The sequence below is a fragment of the Micromys minutus genome (assembly GCF_963924665.1).
Source record: "Micromys minutus genome assembly, chromosome: 7".
NCBI lineage: Eukaryota > Metazoa > Chordata > Mammalia > Rodentia > Muridae > Micromys > Micromys minutus.
The window spans coordinates 4,987,808-5,006,240 of NC_137976.1; the positions used below are offsets into that span (position 1 = coordinate 4,987,808).

General features: G+C 44.3%; 1 protein-coding gene across 2 annotated transcripts in view; it reads right to left on the reverse strand.

Annotated features, from left to right (window-relative positions):
- Positions 1-18,433, reverse strand: part of ITSN1 (intersectin 1) — a gene marked incomplete at its 3' end in the record, with an annotated part of 162,665 nt that overhangs the window by 101,985 nt on the left and 42,247 nt on the right. For both annotated transcript variants that reach the window (XM_080919323.1, XM_080919324.1), the window contains exons 2-5: positions 14,371-14,430; positions 12,664-12,756; positions 11,534-11,597; positions 3,117-3,277 (exon numbers count right to left, since the gene is read on the reverse strand). In XM_080919323.1, coding sequence (XP_080775449.1) covers positions 3,117-3,277; positions 11,534-11,597; positions 12,664-12,756; positions 14,371-14,398 — 346 coding nt within the window. In that variant the 5' untranslated portion in view covers positions 14,399-14,430. The remainder of the gene's footprint in view (positions 1-3,116; positions 3,278-11,533; positions 11,598-12,663; positions 12,757-14,370; positions 14,431-18,433) is intronic.

Sequence of the window (18,433 nt, forward strand, 5' to 3'; positions counted from 1 at the left end):
TTTCGGGTTAAATATATTTACTGGAGGCTGGATCTAGATGCCATCACTTCCTATGATGTTCATCCTTAATTCTTGGAATCCTGTACTCACTGGGGCCTCCTGCTCTGTACCGTGCAAGAGTATCTCAGCTGACCTTCCCACCATCTCCTCACACTCAAGCCCTCTTCCAGCCCACACAGGCACTGATCTCAAACAGTATAATGACCTCTCAGTCACTTACATGGATAAGGTCACTGAGATGCCCACAGGTCAAATTCAGTTGCCATTTTCCTCTCCTGTTCTTGCCTTACCTCTCAGGAACAGCTCATTTGTGGCTATAGGAGCTCAACACCTCTGTTCAGGCTTTGGATCACTCACTTGTGGCTATAGGAGCTCAGCATCTATGTTCAGGCTCTCCATATTCACAGGCAGTGCCTTCCCTTTAGCACACCTTTCAATGCCACATTTTAGTCAGGGTTTCCACTGCTGTGAAGAGACACTATGGCCAACTCTTATAAAAGAAAACATTCAACTGGGACTGGTTTACAGTTTCAGAGGTCCCATCCATTATCAACATAGTGAGAAGCATGGCCGACTAGAGAAGGAGCTCAGAGCTCTTGATCAGAAGGCAGCAGGAGACTAGGTGTAGCTTGAGTACATAAGACCTTAATGTCTGCCTCGTAATGACACTTCCTCCAACAAGGCCCCACCTCCTTATAGTGCCACTCCGTATGCCCAAGCAATGAAACACACACAGCACACTAAGACTTGAGTCCTCATGCCTTCATGACACTTGCTCCCTGACACTGCTTACAGCTCTTATTCAGGCTCTACTCAATGGCAAGACTGTTCTACTCCCCTCCAAGTCAGAGCATGCCAGGCTAATGAGCTCACTAGCATTATCATCCAAATCTAAGTCGTTACACACTGAGCTGGGAGCAGACCTAAGAATGCTAGGTCTTTGAGTAACCGGAGGCTAGCTGTATTTTTTTTTTTTTTAAGATTTATTTTATGTCTGTCTTCAGACACACTAGAAGAGAATATTGGATCTCATTACAGATGGTTGTGAGCCACCATGTGGTTGCTGGGAATTGAACTCAGGACCTCTAGAGGAGTGGTCAGTGCTATCAACTGCTGAGCCTTCTCTACAGCCCCCAGCCATCTATTACGTTTAACCAGGTTTAAGCCCCCAGGGTTTGTTTGTTCTCCTTAAATCAAGAATGTTGATAAGGTAGATCAGATAAGAACAAGTGGAGAAGGAGCAGGAGGAGCCTAAGGAAGAGTGAAGGCTCAGGCTGGCAGCCAGGGTTCCCTTGGTAGCAGTGCAAGGGATATAAACACCTGTAAAACTGTGAGTTCAGAAGTTCCTCAAAAGAACATCAATGTCAGCAAAACTGAAAGTCACAGAGCAGGAAAAGAGAAAGCAAATTCACTGTCAAAGAAAGAACTACATCTGAATTTAGGGAAAAAGAAGAAATGGGACATCTTTTTTTTTTTTAAATGGATTCTTTTTCCACTTTGCAGTTCCCTTTTGAAGAAGTCCAAAAGAAAACTAAATATGCTCCAATTCATAATTCTTGAACAACTTCCAGAATTCAGTGCAGAGTCTACTTGCACAGAGGGGCTAGCTGCAGGCTAAGTACCGCAGGCCCAGAGGCAATGGCTTTGCAGTCACTACATGGTCTACTTGTGCTCCTCCTAGACTTGGCTCCTGCATAGCTTTGTTTCTTCTCATACCCTTGTTCTACCAACCTAACAATCTCCCCAAGCTCATGCCTTCCTATTAGAAAACTAGCCTTGTAGGAAAACGTCCCTAAAATATTGACATTTAATATTATGATTTGAATTTATAATGTTCTTCATAGGCTGCCTTGAAACTTTATTAGCACTATGCTGAGGTTACTGAACCTTTAGGTGCCAGAAGGCACCATGCAAGCTTCCAAAGGAGGAAAGCAGCCAACAGTCCCACAGCGGTGACAGGAACTAGCATAGTAACACTATGGGCGCAGTAGCGGCACACACATCAGTGCTAACCAACAGCTCTCACCGGATGTAAGACTCACGCGACTGGAGGAAAATGACGCCTGGGACTGGAAACCTAGCCAAGTACCTGAAGCTAGTGAAGTCACGGATCTTGGAGGAGAAGCGAAACTGCCCCTTTATTAAAATCTAAATCAAACATACCAAATATTTGTCCTCATACCCATAGGGAAGTGTAGTCCTCACCCTTACCAAGGCAACTTTTTCTCTGTAACAGAGGAAGACTATTACAGAAAACTTCATGCAATCAAAACGCAGAGTTGTGGAGCCTAGTCCTAAAAGATCTGCCTACTGTAGAGTCCTGTTCATTAAGGCTCCAGGATCACTGTGGAGACTATAAGAAGCTCAGGGAGTTTCTGTGAGATTGTGTCCCCTGGAAATGCTAAATTCACACCCACGGCATCTCAACAACATGAGTGTCTAAACATGAGCTGAAGAAGGACAATGACAACAGACATGCTAACGTGGAAGGGAGGAGGGCAGGAGCCCTCAATCATAAATAAGGCAACTAGGAATTCAGAGGGTGGGAGAAATAATCTTCCCCAGGGAAGTTACCAGGTTACCCAGTGGTTAGCCCTGAAATATAATTAACATTATACAGACTGAGCAGGTTATAGTTTACATACTTAGGAACACACATACACACACACATACACACACAATGAAAAGAGAGGCCATGATTTTAAAAGAGCTAGGAGAGGTATATGAGAGGGTTCAGATGGAGAAAAGGGAAGGGGCAAATGTTATAATCTCAAAAAACAAAAATAAAAATAAATAAATGAAAGGCAGATATCAGTCTTAAGGAACTATTTATACACAAGGAGAGATAAAGACTCTGGAAAGCTGAGTTAATGTGAAGAGCCAGGAGGCAGAGCTGCAGCAGTGGAGGGTGAGCTGGTTCGTGCTGCAGGTGGAATGCTCTTCTTCCACCCTGAGGACTTTACCCAGGGCTAAGGGAGACAGTGACATCTTTCTAAAGGCTGTCAATATTCAGGTAACACTAGCCAAGAATGTCACTATTTCTGAGGAGAGAAAAGGGAACATATCCATTTTTAAAACAACAATAAAATATAGAAACCAAGTAATTTCAGACATACCAAATGCTGGTGCACTAGAAATAGCCACGGGTTGCTGTTTCATGACGGGAGGAAGTGTGGAGGGGAGCTGATATCCTTGTAGCTTCAGTTTGATAAGCTTCATGGCTATGGAAAACTCCACTTGATCCATCCTTCCGTCGTTATTCATGTCAGCTAGAGCCCTGCAAACAGCAGCACAGACTCGAGACAGCTGAGACCACAAAAGAACCTCAACACCACTACCCCCTGCCCCCGGGACTGACGCCTTCACCCCTCCTGAGAACCAAAGACAATCAAACATCTTACCTGCTACAGGGAACAATAAAGCCCAGCACAGTTTACATGACCACATCTTGCACTCTGTTATTCTTTACCCATACAGACACTGAGAAACCTTCAGCCGAATGTGAAGATTTCTTACCTTTTAAGACATTTTATTTTAATAAAAAATGCTCTAAAATTGGATGGGAACGGTGGTGACTCAATTCTATGACAGTTCTGCAAACCATTGGATTACACATGGGAATCTCAACAGTAAACTTGTTTCATGAGTTACACTGTAATTAAATGTTATTAAAGTGAGATCTGGAAATAGTGTTATTTCTAGGGATGTTCAATTAAATTCCACTTACTCTGTGGCGTTCCCGTCCATGGGAAATGGCAGAGCATGCTATTCTATTCCAGACACTACTGTGCCGTGAAAGTCTCCAGGTTAAGTGGTTGTAGAAGCCTGCCCTGCACACTCGGCACTGGACCTCAAGCATCCATGGACAAGCGGACTTGGTACTGAGTCCTCCATGGAGAGGGCAGCAAGTGGCAGGAAGTGCAGAGATCTGCACTAGAGCTGCTACTGACCCAACTGCATACTCATGACAACATAAAAATACTTTCCAGACTTCTCTTCTTTACCCTCAAATGAAAGCATGAGCATAAACATGCCCTGTGATAAAAACTAAAGCTCTCTGAAAGTGATAAAGAGTGAAGTCAGCACAGCTATGTGGGAAAACAGACCCTCAAGCAGGAAGGAGCCGACAGCCTGGGTCCTCACAAACCGACTTTCTCTGCGCCTGCAGTGAGCTTCACTGTCTTGTACTTCCTGTACGCTTGGACTTATTGTTCTACAAACCGCTTGCTCTAAACTTTGCCAAGTTTCCTGGTAGATTATATTTCTTCTTCTTGTCAGTTTAGAAGTATTTTCTATACACAGAAAATTAACTATTTAACTGAAAATTAGTTGAGTTTTAAAAGTTTAGTCTGCTATTTCTGTGTGGATCTGTGCTATGTAGAAATAATATCCTTTATACACAAAATATTTGTTTTATCAATTTTTGGCCTTTGATTTGTTTTGCTACATTTTGATATTTAACCTAACTTTAATTTTCTGCTGGTAGTAGGATGTTAGACCACGAGCAGCCATGCTTCTTCCAGACACGTACCACACTTTCGATCCATATTAACTATCTCATTTTCTACATGTACTGGAGAGAGCTACGCTGGCCAAGCAGAGCTTGCAGCATGAAACCTGAAACCCAGCACCCACATACAAGCCAGGCATGATGGTGGATGCCTGTGATTCACCTGCAGGAAAGTGAGGCAGGCAGATCTGCCAGGGCCTTGCTGGCCATTTATCTTAGCCATTGATGGTCCCAGGTCCCAGTAAAAGAGCCTGTCTCAGGGGCAGAAACAGAATGCAGAGGCTAAAGCAATGGCTCAGCAGCTAGGACTGTTGGCTGCTCTTGAAGAGGACCCAGGTTCACTTCCCTGCTTACAACTGTCTGTAATTCCAATTCTTGGAGAAATCTGATACCCTCTCCTGGCAAGGGTCAGAAGTACCAGAGCAAGGCGCTGTACACACGTGATGCATGTTGCACATATACATATTAGGAAAACAGTCATACTGATAAAAACTCCAGGTCCAAGGAACCTGACACCCTATTCTGAACTCTCAAGATACACACATGAACACACACAAGGCATATACTGAGACCAATGTATGCATGCGTACACATAAAAAATAAAACACGGAGGTAGACAAAGCTTGACATGAACAAAGTTCTGAAGGAACAAAACCCAAAGATTACCTTTGGCTTCCACACAGACACATGCACACACCTGTGCATCTATATCCACGCATACACACATGCATGTGCACTCATGAATTTTATTGATAAATACATTCTTTGAAATTTTATCATTTTTACCAGAATTGTAAGTAGTATATTTCCCTGCATATATATTTTTAGGTGTTTATAAGTCCCTGATTCAAACACATGCACAAATTTTTATTAAGTCATTTATGCTACACTTAATTTTATTACCAGACTTCTAAGTGTACCACTAGTCCAGTAACCTAGGTAGAGAAACAATACTGTAATATTTTAAGCAATCTTCTCCAGTCTCTTCAGATATAAAGACACTGCTGAACACATCTGCACTTAGTTCTGAGCTTAGAGAAATGGATTAAGTGTTTTACTAAACTTTTAATCAGGACTTTCGCTTAGTAATGGGTCTTACTTATTTGTTTATTTGCTTTTAAGACAGGGTTGCAGGTAGACCAGGCTAGCCTGCTATTCTGCATAGAGAGAAAGTTCCTCCTGCCTTAAGTGTTAGGACTACAGGCCCTAAGATGCCACAGAGCGTGTGTATCTCTTGGATCCTTAACCAGTTTTAGCATTATTATCGCTTCCATGTTGTACAGAGCTCAGGTGCTGAGCGCCACAGTCACTGAGAAGCCCAGGCCCCCGTGTTTGTTTAGTTCTGTTTCTCAAGTCTTTACCCACATCTTCTGGACTGATGAGGTTTTGCTTTGGCCTTTATCTACTGACATAAATACCAGTGTTGACAGACTCTCATGGTCCTGAATGGTTACTGTGTCTCTGGCTTAAACTCAAGCAGGTCAAAGTTTTGTGAAACTCACATATTGTGAAAGTCTACTTGCTTGGGTTCTGTATCTATATTCGTGACAGGACCTGGTGTCCAGTGAGTTGTTGTGTTTTGTAAAAACCTTCAGACTTGAAGACACAAGCAAGGTGGCAACCTTTCCTCCTTTTGCAAAGTATTTTAACACGCTCTGCTTCAAGAGAGGTTCCGGTAACAGTGATGGGCATGTTTTATTTATGTTTAAATAAAGGACCAAGCAGATGCCCATCCTCCATCCCTACACTTCTCCTGAAAAGCATTGTTGGTGGAAACTAGAAAAATTTAATGGGTTAAGGAAGAAGAGACTTTTAAATAAGAGTTTAATTAGAATAATTTAGTGCTTCTAAAACTCTTTCCACTTCTTGGCAAGGGGAGAGGAAACATGTAGCCCTTGGTTTTGGGGCTGCGCATTTCGACACCCAGCACGGGTCTAACATAAGGCTGAGCCCCAAGTCTGCAGTTCTCAGACTTTCCCCTGGAATTAAAACGTAACTATGAAACCTCTCTAGTACCAGAGCTGAAAGGAAGTTCTGGAAATACGCCCAGCACAAAGCCCAGCTCTCCAGCTCCCTCCCAGCACCCTGCAGGCTCCAGCTGCTACTGCAGCTGCCATTCCACCGCTCAAGGGTTTGGCCAAACAAAACACTTTAGCTGTCACCTTTTCATATTCACTTGGGGTTACAACTCCAGAGAACTTCTGATCCCTCCTAAGGAGATTAAGTCTGGACAATATTGACACCAAATATACAGCAGAAGTGTATGGTGAACCCAGCAAGCAACTGTTGCACAAGACTAGAAATTAACGTTGGAATCAGAGGTTAGCCATGTATAAGAAGTGGTGCCTAACAAGGGGCAGGTGAGACAGGAGCAGAGCTGCTAAATACTAAATACAGTGTGGAGCTTAGAGTGATAAATGCCCCTCACAGTCTCTGGCATTTGAACACTTGGTCTCCTGTTGGCAGCCCTGTTTGAGGAGGCTTAGGTGTGGCCTTGTGGGATGTCACTATGGGTGGGCTTTGAGGTTTAAAAGCCTCCTCTGTGTGGTCTCTCGGTTTCCTGCTTGTGGTTACAGATATGAGCCCTCAGCTGCTCCTGCTGCCACGCCTGCTGCTGGCTGACCAGTTTCCCCAGTGTGGTGGTGATGGCTCTTACCCTGTGAGCCCACAGTACACCTGTCCTCTGTAAGCTGCGTCGGCCATGGTGTTTTATCACAGAAATAGAAAACTAACTGACATGACAGAAGGAATCACGCACACTCTCACACTGTTGGTGGGAAAATTGCAAGTCCAAGTGGCAAGAGAGCCGTATGATCATGTACTTAGAACCAGCAACCGCATGCTTGTGGACTGACTCTGAAGGTACATCTAACAACATAAGCACACGGCTAAGTTCACAGCAGTGTTTGCTGTAATCACCATGTTAACAGAAATCACAGCACACCGGAAACAACCTAACACGGAAAGAGGACAGAAGCACTACAGCACGTAGTACCGTGACTGCACGCCTGCTACCCCCACAAACACTGTGTGCTGAGAAGGAAACAAGGAATGAATGATCAGTGGCTTCCACGATATATTAAGTGAGAAGGGCCAAAAATTAAAGTAGGTTTATAGCGTACTCTTAATGTAAAGAGGAAATAAACTACACACAAACACACATTATCCATTCTGTGCCTGCATTTAGCCACAATAATAAACAACAATAAAAATAACAAGAAGCTGTGATGTGAGAACAGAGATGAGGAGCAGACTGAGAGAACCTCCCACACCCCCTGAACGCACTGCTGCTTTCAGAACCTTGTCAAGGTGGCACAGGCGACTCATCCGCCATTTGGTGCTCACTAACATAAAAGCAAGGCCAAGCAATAGGAAGACTAGACCAGTCAGGAAATTCATTCATTAACCACACACACACAGTCACAGACATACAAACATACACACACACACAGACATAGACACACACACCACACACCCTTTGGGTGCACCTGCTACAGTGTGAGCATTATCTAGAAATTAAGAACAGACACAGTCTCTAACTTCTTGTTTAGAACAAATCAGACTAGCTTGGCTGGTTCTGGATGTGACCACGACCAGAGGGAAGCGGGGGAGCTTTGTCTCAGTGGTCCAGCCCATTGTCCAGCATTCTCTAGGCCCTGGGATAGACTCACCTCTAAGTAAGTGAGTTAGGGCAGATTCACCACAGAGTACCTCTTTGCAGGATGACAAACTAAAACCAGCAAGACAGTGAGCAGCTATGTGGGTTCTACAACTTCAGAGGAAGACACACCAATACAGTGGTCCTGAGGCAAAGAGAGACCCACCCCAGTGAGGGACAGAGAGGGTAGCTTCTGCAGTAGATGCTGTAGACAAGAGTCGGCCGAGATGAGAGCAAAGAGGAAATGAGACATAGTAGGCGGGCTCTTGCTGGACTTGGACATCTCAGCGAGTCTTGGTGATCTTACTGATTTCACGTGTGTGTGATCTTACTGATTTCACGCGTGTGGTTATTTGGCTGCATGTGTGCATGGCACATACACATGGCTGCTGCCTTTCGAGGCCAGAGCAGGGCATTTCATCCTTTGGAACTGGAGTTACAAACAGTTGTGAGCCACCATGTCCTCTGAAAAAACAGCAAGCGCTCTCAACCACTGAGCCATCTCTCCATCTCCTTAGAGGAGATTTTAAGTGTCTGCTTCCTGGGGGGCATGGGGTTCATATTTGAAGCTGATCTCATGTAGCCCAGCCTGGCCTTAAAACTCTGGCTCTTCCTGTTTTACTACCTTCAGAGTGCTGTGAATATAAGCATGCGCCAACATATCAAGTATGGCTTAACTTTTTAAAAACAGCTTATTTCCAATTGTGGGTGAGCATCTAAGCATACATGTAAACACCAGTGTCCTTGGAGACCAGGTGTCAGATCCCTTGAACTAGAACTACAGGCATTTGGCAGCAGTCAGTCTGGATGCTAGGAACCGAAACTCGGGTCATCTGCAGTGCCTCCAAAAAGCAATGTGAACTTTCACACGAGACCTGCTGAGATCACGGGCTAATGTGTACGCTGCCTTCAAGCCCCAGCTCTGCTTCCCTTACTTAGTAACTCCAGACCATGCTGAAGCTCCCGGAGCCTAAGCTTTAAAGATGTAATGAAGGCGGCTTTTCCAGTCTCACACTCTGGTCCCCAGGCCAGTGTGCCCTCAGCACTGGAGAGGAATAGGATGGGCTGACACAGCTGATCCCTCTGCAGGGTCTGCAGCAGCTGGCGGTCCTGCCCACACTGCCACAGAGCTAGTCTTAACTCCAGGATGTACACAGATGAGCAGAAAATCGAATTCCAGGTAACTGGCTTCTGGACTCGAGCCGGAGCCTACTCATGTGTAAGGGCTGTTTGTCTTCCCAGCGGATTTCCAGTGAAGAGTATGAAGAAGGAAAAGCCCTTCTCTGAAGGAGTTAGGTCAGAGTGTGCAACGCCAGCCTATAAGAAGAGCTAGAGACACACAGCTCCTAGAAATCCCCTCAGTAAGGAGTGGGAAGGAAACTGGCAGAGATCATTTGGCAGCTGAAATGCTTAGAATGACTTCCTCTTTTCAGGGTGGGGGTGGGTGGGATTGAGAGGAAGAGGACAGAGAGGACAGACAAAGCTCTGTAATCCCTGCTACTCTGGAGGTTGAGGAAGAGGAAAATTCAAGGGAAGTGTAGGCAGCATAAGCCGGGCTCTGCATCAGAATAAAAATGTAGAAGGGATGGGTGTGCAGGGCTCATGTGAGCTCTTTCGCAGATGCCTCCAAGGGGCGGTTCGATCCCCAGGAACTAAGGTTTTGGTATCTTTGTTTTCTTCCCTGAGGCTGGGTCCCATGCTGTCGGTTACACTGGCCTCTGACTTGTGACCCCGGTCTGTCTCCCAAGTGTCAGGACAACAGCTCTGTGCTAGCATGCCTGGTGCTAAAGTGCTTTACAGATGAGACCTCGGGACTTGGTTGTATCATCGGCTAAGCACAAGTCAGTGGAGCCCTGGAAAGCAGGCTCTAGAAACAGCCTTACTACAGAGAAAGAAAGAGCACCACACACCAGGCTGTAGCCCATGAGAAGCCTGCTACAAGGCAGTCAGGTGTCACACAACTGACCTGACACATCCCCTGAGCCTGCTTGTCATGGACTCTCTGCTCGTGAGCTTCCTCTCTCAAATCGACCAGCACTTAGAACTGAATAGTGTCACAGAAGCAAGCTTGCTTGTGGAACGAAGGGCTGGCTGGCAAAAGGCCTGACAGTCAGGAAAGATGGCAGACAGCCCAGTCCAGCATGGGACTCTGATGCTAACTGCTTTTCAATGTGAATAGGTGACACAACAGTGTGTATGTGTGTGCATGTGTGTGTGTGCACAAGCGTGTTACATTTCTAGTGTAAGCTTCACTTTTCAGAACATGATTTTGTATAACGCTGGCACTTTAATCATAGCGAATGCTGAGTTCTAGAGTCTGAGAGCAGGTGCTATGCCAGTCTTTCCAGTGTCCGTGTGTTTATAAGCACGCATGTTGGTCACTCAGGATAAGTACTCGGCTGGAAAGCTTAGTTATGTGAAAGGGCCATCTCTGATGCTAAGCCCTACCTTCCTAGGATTTGTTTGCTGGCTTACTTTATGTGTCAACCCACACATTAAATCTTTCATGAATAATTTGTTTGCTAATCCACTCAACCTTATTTAAAAAACACAAATGCCAATTATCAGGATTAAATACCAAAATCAAAAAGGGGAAAATATATGTTCCCAATCACACAGACAGAAAGTGCTTTGACCAAGATGACAAATTCCATGCTTTTATTTACAGCAAGTGGTCTTCATAACACCCACACATGCAGGAAATGGGGTTAGAGTCCTGGTAGAAGCCACACAGAGAAAAATGTGACTTTCTTTCAGGTCAGTAGCATTCACTGCCTTCCAAAGTTGGGAACCTAAAACCCAAAACTATATCTGATAGCCTGTTGTACTCACATTTGTGGCCAAACTCTATTTATGTCAAGAGTCACACTTAGCATTGACCAAGTATCACACTGTACCAAATACTTCTTTTTTTTTTTTTTTTAAGATTTTATTTATTTATTTATTATATATGAGCATACTGTAACTGTCTTCAGACACACCAGAACATCAGATCCCATTATAGATGGTTGTGAGCCACCATGTGGTTTCTGGGAATTGAACTCAGGACCTCTGGAAGAACGGTCAGTGCTCACAACCACTGAGCCATCTTTCCAGCCCCAACCAAATACTTCTAACAACTACTTATTCTCAAACAATGAAAGATAAAGATTTTCATTAGAGAGAAAAATGGGGGACATTCAAATTAACCATGAATAATATACAAATCCATGGGAAACTACTCAAAGTCATATATTTCAGCTGCAACTTAATTTCTGTGTATAGCACTGCCATTCAAATTCTGGCCCTTTGCAGAAGTATTAGTCCAAATAAATGGGACAGAACAGTGTTTGGCTTTACATTGTTTAGGGAAAATTCCAGCTTACCATATTTGTGCTAAGACAGGCTGAGGTAACCCAGATTGGAAAAAAAAGTTCCTTGCTTGATCACCTGTAAAGTAAGTGGGAAAGGTTTCAGGGAAAACAAAACAGCAGGAGTCAACAGAAATCTCAGTACAGTAAACCCACCACAGTATTTACGAGGTGGTTATGCTATAAACACCAATAACCCCAAGAGAGGTTGAAGGTCTCTGACTCCGCACCAGAAAGGGCCTGGGTCCACTTAAAGCCAAATGCACCTCAGAGGTACAGAGTTTACATCAGCTCTGCCTAGGCTGAAGATACTGAGAAGGGTGGAGATGTTAAAAGGCACAGCCAAGCCAATTTTCTAGAAAGCATGAGCCCAAACCAAGCTATTTTAATACCTGATTGCATAGGGTGTCTCACTATGGTAAGAGAACAACACAGGACACGGCATTCAGTTAACTGACAAACCATGCTCTAGAAAAAGCTTTAATCGGAATACTGACACTATTGGTAAGGCGCAGAATGGACAACACTGGTAAGATTCTGCCGGTCAGACATTTGGAGATCTTTCATGAAAGCAAAAAAAAAAAAAAAAAAAAAAAAAAAAAACATCCTCCCAGGAAACCCTAATTCCCACTTTCTGCCGGGAACTGGTGAGCTGTGACTAAACAGCCAAGGTCACAGAAAGGCACAAGAGGGACTTCCAGAGACAGCAATGAAATCCTTAGAAAGTGCTATCTGCTGTTTCCTGATCTTGTACAAGATTAGAACTTTGCTCCAGGGCACCTATCCTACCCTATTTAAAGACTGAATTCGAAGAGTAAATAAAACCAGTTCCCACCAGAACGAAGTTCCCAATAACTCAGAGGACACTGTGACAGGTTTGAGAGGGATCTGGACACGGCAGGAGCCAGAGCTCCTGAGCTGGAAGCCAGGGGAAGCCAGGAGAGCACTGACCCCAGTTATCCTCCGGCCCCTACCACCCAAACACTCGAGGAAGATAAGCAAACATTTAAAAGAAAGCAAATAACAAAAATTCAGGTTCTGAACTAGGGCAAAATGGATTAAGTGCCCCGCTCGCAGTACACGCCATTCCACTCTGCATAAGAGTGTTGCTAAGTAAGAATGTGTGGACAGTGAGCCATACATACCAGTAATAAATCCAGATATCGGCTTCAGACTGTGGAACTGCTGGTCATGCTTGGCTCTTTCCTCCACAGTTATGGCCCAGATATCCAGGCTGCCTGCAGTCCAGAGACAAGATAGACGATGACTTACTGAGAAGGGTAAGGTGTTCAGGTTCACGGTGCCCATGACCACTTTAAAGTTCTGTTGGTGTGCTATAAGCATGTCCTATAACTCTACGGTTAGACGTACGGGGTGCAGCACAATTAGACTCCTCTGCGGCTGTATGAAAATATATCTGGTAACAGCTACACAACTTCAAAATGTACTGATGGTCATCAAATGGTGCAGTTAAAGTGAGGAACCTGTGTGACATCTGAATTATGTTCTAAGAGTGAACTTTCTGACAAAACTAATGACTAAAATATGTATGTATATATGCATGCGCACACTTAAGTAATTAAACATTTTAGTCCGTGGCCTCCTGAAAACATCTGCTGAAGTAATTCCGTGTGATGGACAAAACACTGTAAAGACTGTGGGCACATACGAAGGCTATGCTTCACAGCGTGATCATGCCTGCAACATTCTAACCCCTGCTCTCTGCAGGGTGGGGTGACAGCGGTGGCCAGGCTCCAAGGAGATGCAGGCAAACATTTACTGAACACGAGCTGTGTCAAACCCCGTGTGGTGCAGCTCGGAAACGTGCCGGATAGATGCCCACCCCGCACAGACCAGCAGCTCTTACTGCCCTATTGAGCTTCACAGTCACAAACAAAATGAGAGCCAAAGATGAATAAAGATTATATATTATTAAGAACCAAAACAAAAAATGCAAATAACACGAAATAACTGACAACCTGGAAAAGTCTGCATGTGTGTCTGGACTCCCAGACACTCCTGTCAGTGTGCTCAGAGGACAACACACGGTGTCTTCTCATTCTCTTTGCAACTGATTTTCACGTTTGAGTTTTAGCAAAACTGGAGACTGAACGCAGAGCCTAGGGCAGGCAGGCAGGCAAACCTTGCGCTTTGTCCGCAGCCCCGCCACAGTAGCACAGCATGCTTTGCTTTTTAACAGACTCTGGGCTGAGGTCTAGCATACATTAGCCCCGGGCTCAGCATTGACAAGGAAAATACAAGCACGCACTAATAACATGCCAGCAAAGATGGCATGCTTCAAATTCAGGCTCTGAAAAAGTACAGCGTGCTCCTTTAAGGCTGTGCAAGCAACAATCTGAGTGCAAGGAAGGAGGCACCACTGCCTTACTTGGTTTCAACTTGAACAAAGACAATGAAAAGCTGCCTAAAGCCTAAGTGGACACAATGTAAATCTTATAGCTACAATGTGTGCCTAAATTTTAGGTTTGTAATGGTATTATACTTCCATTTTTATCATTTAGTAAATAAACACACTAAAATCTCCAACAGGTTAAGATGTCTTAGTGTTACTTCAAAACAACCCAGTGAAACAAAAGAGTCCCTAATCACCTAAGCATCCCAAGGAGTACAGGGGGCTGACTGATTTTCCGTTTAAGTTGGTTTGTCTTGGTGGAAATGAAGACAGAACACAAGTTAAGATATGCTAGAACACATGCACGTTAGACAAGTGTTCTACCCCTAAGCTACACCCCAGCCCAATTCAACTATTAATTTACCTGAAATTTCCCATCATTGTGAAGTCTTAAAATATGGCCCCAACTTACATTAAAAAGGAAAGCTTCAAAACTTACCACCAAAAGGTGTCGGAAACTGAGCCATGGTTCTGTTCCGTTTACCTTGCTAATCGACGCCTGTAATTAAAAATACAATGTGTAAGTTTAAGAAAACTTCAAGCCTGTGTATAAAAACACTAACATGCTGTCTTTTAATCTTAACACCAACACCAGAGCTAGAGTACACAGTGAAAGGGCCCCTTTCTGATTCCCTGGATAGATTCTTAGTGGCAGAAAGAATATGGAAGCTGGTGGGCGGTCACAGGGAGCTGTGCACCCTGCAGGCATACAGCTCCCCCCTTCTGGTCACACACACAGCCCCGTACATTACTCTGCATTGCAGACCAGGGAAAAACAACAGACAGGAAAGTGACTGGAGCAGGGCAGCAAATGCCACAGCCCGTGTCCACCACAAACGACTCTGAATTGCTCCCTAAGGACTGAGAGTCAGGCAGTCAAGGTGGCTTAGTGGATAAAAGCACTTGCTACCCAACAAGGCAAGTCTGACAACCTGAGCTTGATCCCCTTAACCAACATAAAGGTGGAAGGGGAGAAACAACTTCACCAACCTTCCGAGCTCCAAACTCTCATCGTGTTACACACACTCACACACAATAATAAGGGCAACTCTTTAACATACACATGAGACATTTAGAAGGTAAAGGCAAGAGTTCAAGGTCAACCCCAGACACATATTGAGTTTATTAAAGCCAGACTGAGCTGCATGAAGCTCTTCTCAAAACAAAACCCCAAGAAACATTTAAATACTACACACTCAGTAATGCCTGCCCAGAATGTCAAACTCCGCTTCCAAAATTTCCCACCAGGCATAAATTCATCAGTTCATATGCAGCCAACAAGAAACAAAGTTCTCTTTCCCAAATGAAAACTTCAGACTTTATGGTTATTTTTCTTCTTGTCTGTGGTGGGTTTGAATTTGAGTAAGTGTATTTAGTCTCCAGTTGCTGGCGATGTTTGGGGGGGTTAGGTGTGGCCACGCTCGCAGAAATATGTAACTTGAGGCAGGACTTCTGCTCCCCCTGTGTGGTTTGCCAAGTCTGTCAAGATGTAAATGTTTCACTTCCTGTTCCACCCATCATGCCTGCCCTCTGCCTGCTTCCTGTTCCAGCCACCATTCCTCCCCTCTGCCATCAGGACTCTCATCCCTCTGGAAACTTAAGCCAAAATAAAGTGTTTCTTCTATAAGCTGCTTTGGCGATGATGTTTAATCAGAGCAATAGAAAAGTAACGAATGCAGCCCTGATCTAATTTATTACAGTAAATTTCTAGTCAAAAGGAGTAGATAGAAGGTATTTGTTAACATTTTTGGACGAGGCAGTATGTACCTATAATACCAGCACTTAGAAAGAGGAAGCAGGAGGGTCATGAGTTCAAGACCATGTAGTGAAGCCCTGTAAAGTGAAGACACCATCTCAATAGCTTAACAACAGAAGCTCTTTCCTGCCCCCTGCCTATCCTAGTACTGGGCCTCTTTATGGTGACTGACGACGTCAGACTTCTGACTTGTGTTTTAGCTTTGTCTTTTGCACCATCTGGTCTACCTGGTTCCTCCTCTATCACTGGCTGCCTGGATGCTGTGAGTGTAACTCTTGGTGACCCCTGGATTCTCCTTTATTAACAGAGGGGGCAGAAAGCTGCGTGGGAGGCATGACGCTGTGAGACAATCAGGTAGACTGACTTGCCTTTCCTCAGGACACTTCCAAATATCAGCATCCTCGAACCTGCTCCCCGTCAGCAGAGGATCGGGGTTGGGGGAGAAGGGAGTGGCTCTGCCATCTTCACGCTGCCTTAGATGGTGGTAAGGGCTACACAGATTTGCAGTCACAAGGTGGCCCTAGTGATAATCTTCTGTATGAGTGACATACCTTGGCCAAGGCACCAGATTTAAGCAGAGGTCTGCCAGTCTAGTGGAACAGTGGACATGACAATTCCCCAGAGGCTGCAGCTGTCCCTCTCTTCCCTCGTTTCTCCAAAGCTTTTACCGCTCGTTCCCTCACCCGACACTCACACGAGGCTGGAGCGAGTGACGGGTCGCACACTTTCCCAGCCACCTTTCCAAAAAGGCTCAGCTCTGAGTTTCTAAAGCCAAGTGAAACAATGACTCAACACCCTCGAAAGTATGCTGTACCCTACCCATCTACTGCAAAGTAAGGACAAATTAACCCCCGTGTGCCCAGAGACTGCAGACTTCACCACTCGCTGGCCATTTCATTTCTTTTGCAAACGAACATCTTAGGTTTACTGGATCTGCTCCATCTGGAAGTACAGGTCTTACCTCTGTCCATTACAGACAGAACTGCTGCAGCATTCTCAGTATTTTGCACCTCAGAGGTGGTTCCTTACGCCTTGCGCCTGACTGTCTCAGTAGTTTCCTGAGACTCCTACATTACTTGGTTTTTATTAAGGCATAAATGCTAATTTTTTGGAAGTTTTTTTCTTAGCCACTAATGAAGTAATCGCATAATTTTTCCTTTTGTTCCCATGTTTCCTTTTCTTCTTTCTTTTGGTGTTGGGAACTGAATCTGAGCCCCACATGCTAAGCAAGTTAAGTACCCTACTCCACCTCAGCGACGTCAACACCGAGTGACAGTGACATTAGCTACTATTAAGTTATTCTAGACTTCTTTTTAATAAACACAATCCAGACAAACATGCTGTTTTTTTTTTTTTTTTGCAGCCAGGTTTAGTGTACAATAAAGCAACAAATTTGAAGGAAAGGTTCTATCTACCTCCCTAGAATTTACAAAACTCTTAAAACAGTACAAAATAAAAATGATTGGAAATACACATATATAACTAAAATATAACCAAGAAAATTTAGACATGAGTTTGAACGAATCTACAAGAAACAATCATTTGTTACTAAAACCATTTCAGAGAGAAAAACCGAGGCGCTCTTAATTAAGTTAGTCAGTATACTCTTAATATTACCTATTGTATAAGGGTATTTAAAAAGCATACTATTGTTTATTTAAATAAGCTTATACTTATTGTTTATATTTTCAGTCACCATTCTTATAATGTTATGCCTTACATTAAATATTTCATAGCTCCTTGGGAGAATCAAAACTAGACAGACAGAACTCTTATGACCAAAGTATATTAGTGTCAGTTCCTGTCCAAGAACCTAAGAATAATTGCTATTAACCAAAGAAATGAATTTCCATCCTCTAGAGTTCTGTCCCCCAAACTAGCATGTAAGCTGAAGGGGAAGTAGAGACAGCTCACAGAAAGAAAGACTGACCAGTGCTAGATTCAGTTCATACCCTAGCCCTGCTGAGAGCTGTTTCTACTTCCCCTGCGCTGAGCATCTGTGAAGGGGCAACTGAGAAAGTGCAGACTCCACCCTGTGCCCACCATTGGGATAGGATTCATTCTCTATCTTCCACCTTTTGTCCAGCTACAGCGTGGCACTCTTAGGGTCACTGATCTTAAGCTGGATTTAACATAAAATCTATCTAATAAAAATCAAACCACTGGGAGGAGTGCATGAAGGTGTTCGTCAACATAGCAGTCAAAAGCTGGTCTAGGGATGGGCTGTACCTCCGTGGCTGGCCTTCAATGTACAGTCTCCTACCTCAGCCTCCCTATCAGGAACTGCAAGCAAGCAGGACACCAGGTACCATTTTATCACCAGATCTGAAAAATAACTTGTAAATTATTTCTGTATTTCAGAAAAATTATCGCATGCAACATGTCAAAAGGCAGGAGTCCAGCTCTGCCACAGCTACTGAAGCCGCAGGGCAGGGCCTCAGGCCCTTATTAAGCCCAACACTGTGTTCAAAGCACACAAGGCTAGCTACTCAGGACAGGTTGTAAGGGAATCAAGTTCCCCCAGTTCTGCTCTCTATGAGCCTTGCTCCAGAGTGGCCCAGAGAGGGAATAGAGAGTGAAGTGAGGGGCAGAGACCAAAACTTCAACAGAAATCCAGTGTTTCTGGACAAGATGACAAACAATGCACAGTGTGGGGAAGAAGAAAGAAGAAAGCAAGCGGACAGGAGCCCCCGGGCCTGTGAATGTGCGCACTGCTCTTGGGCTCACAAGACAATTGCAGTGTCAC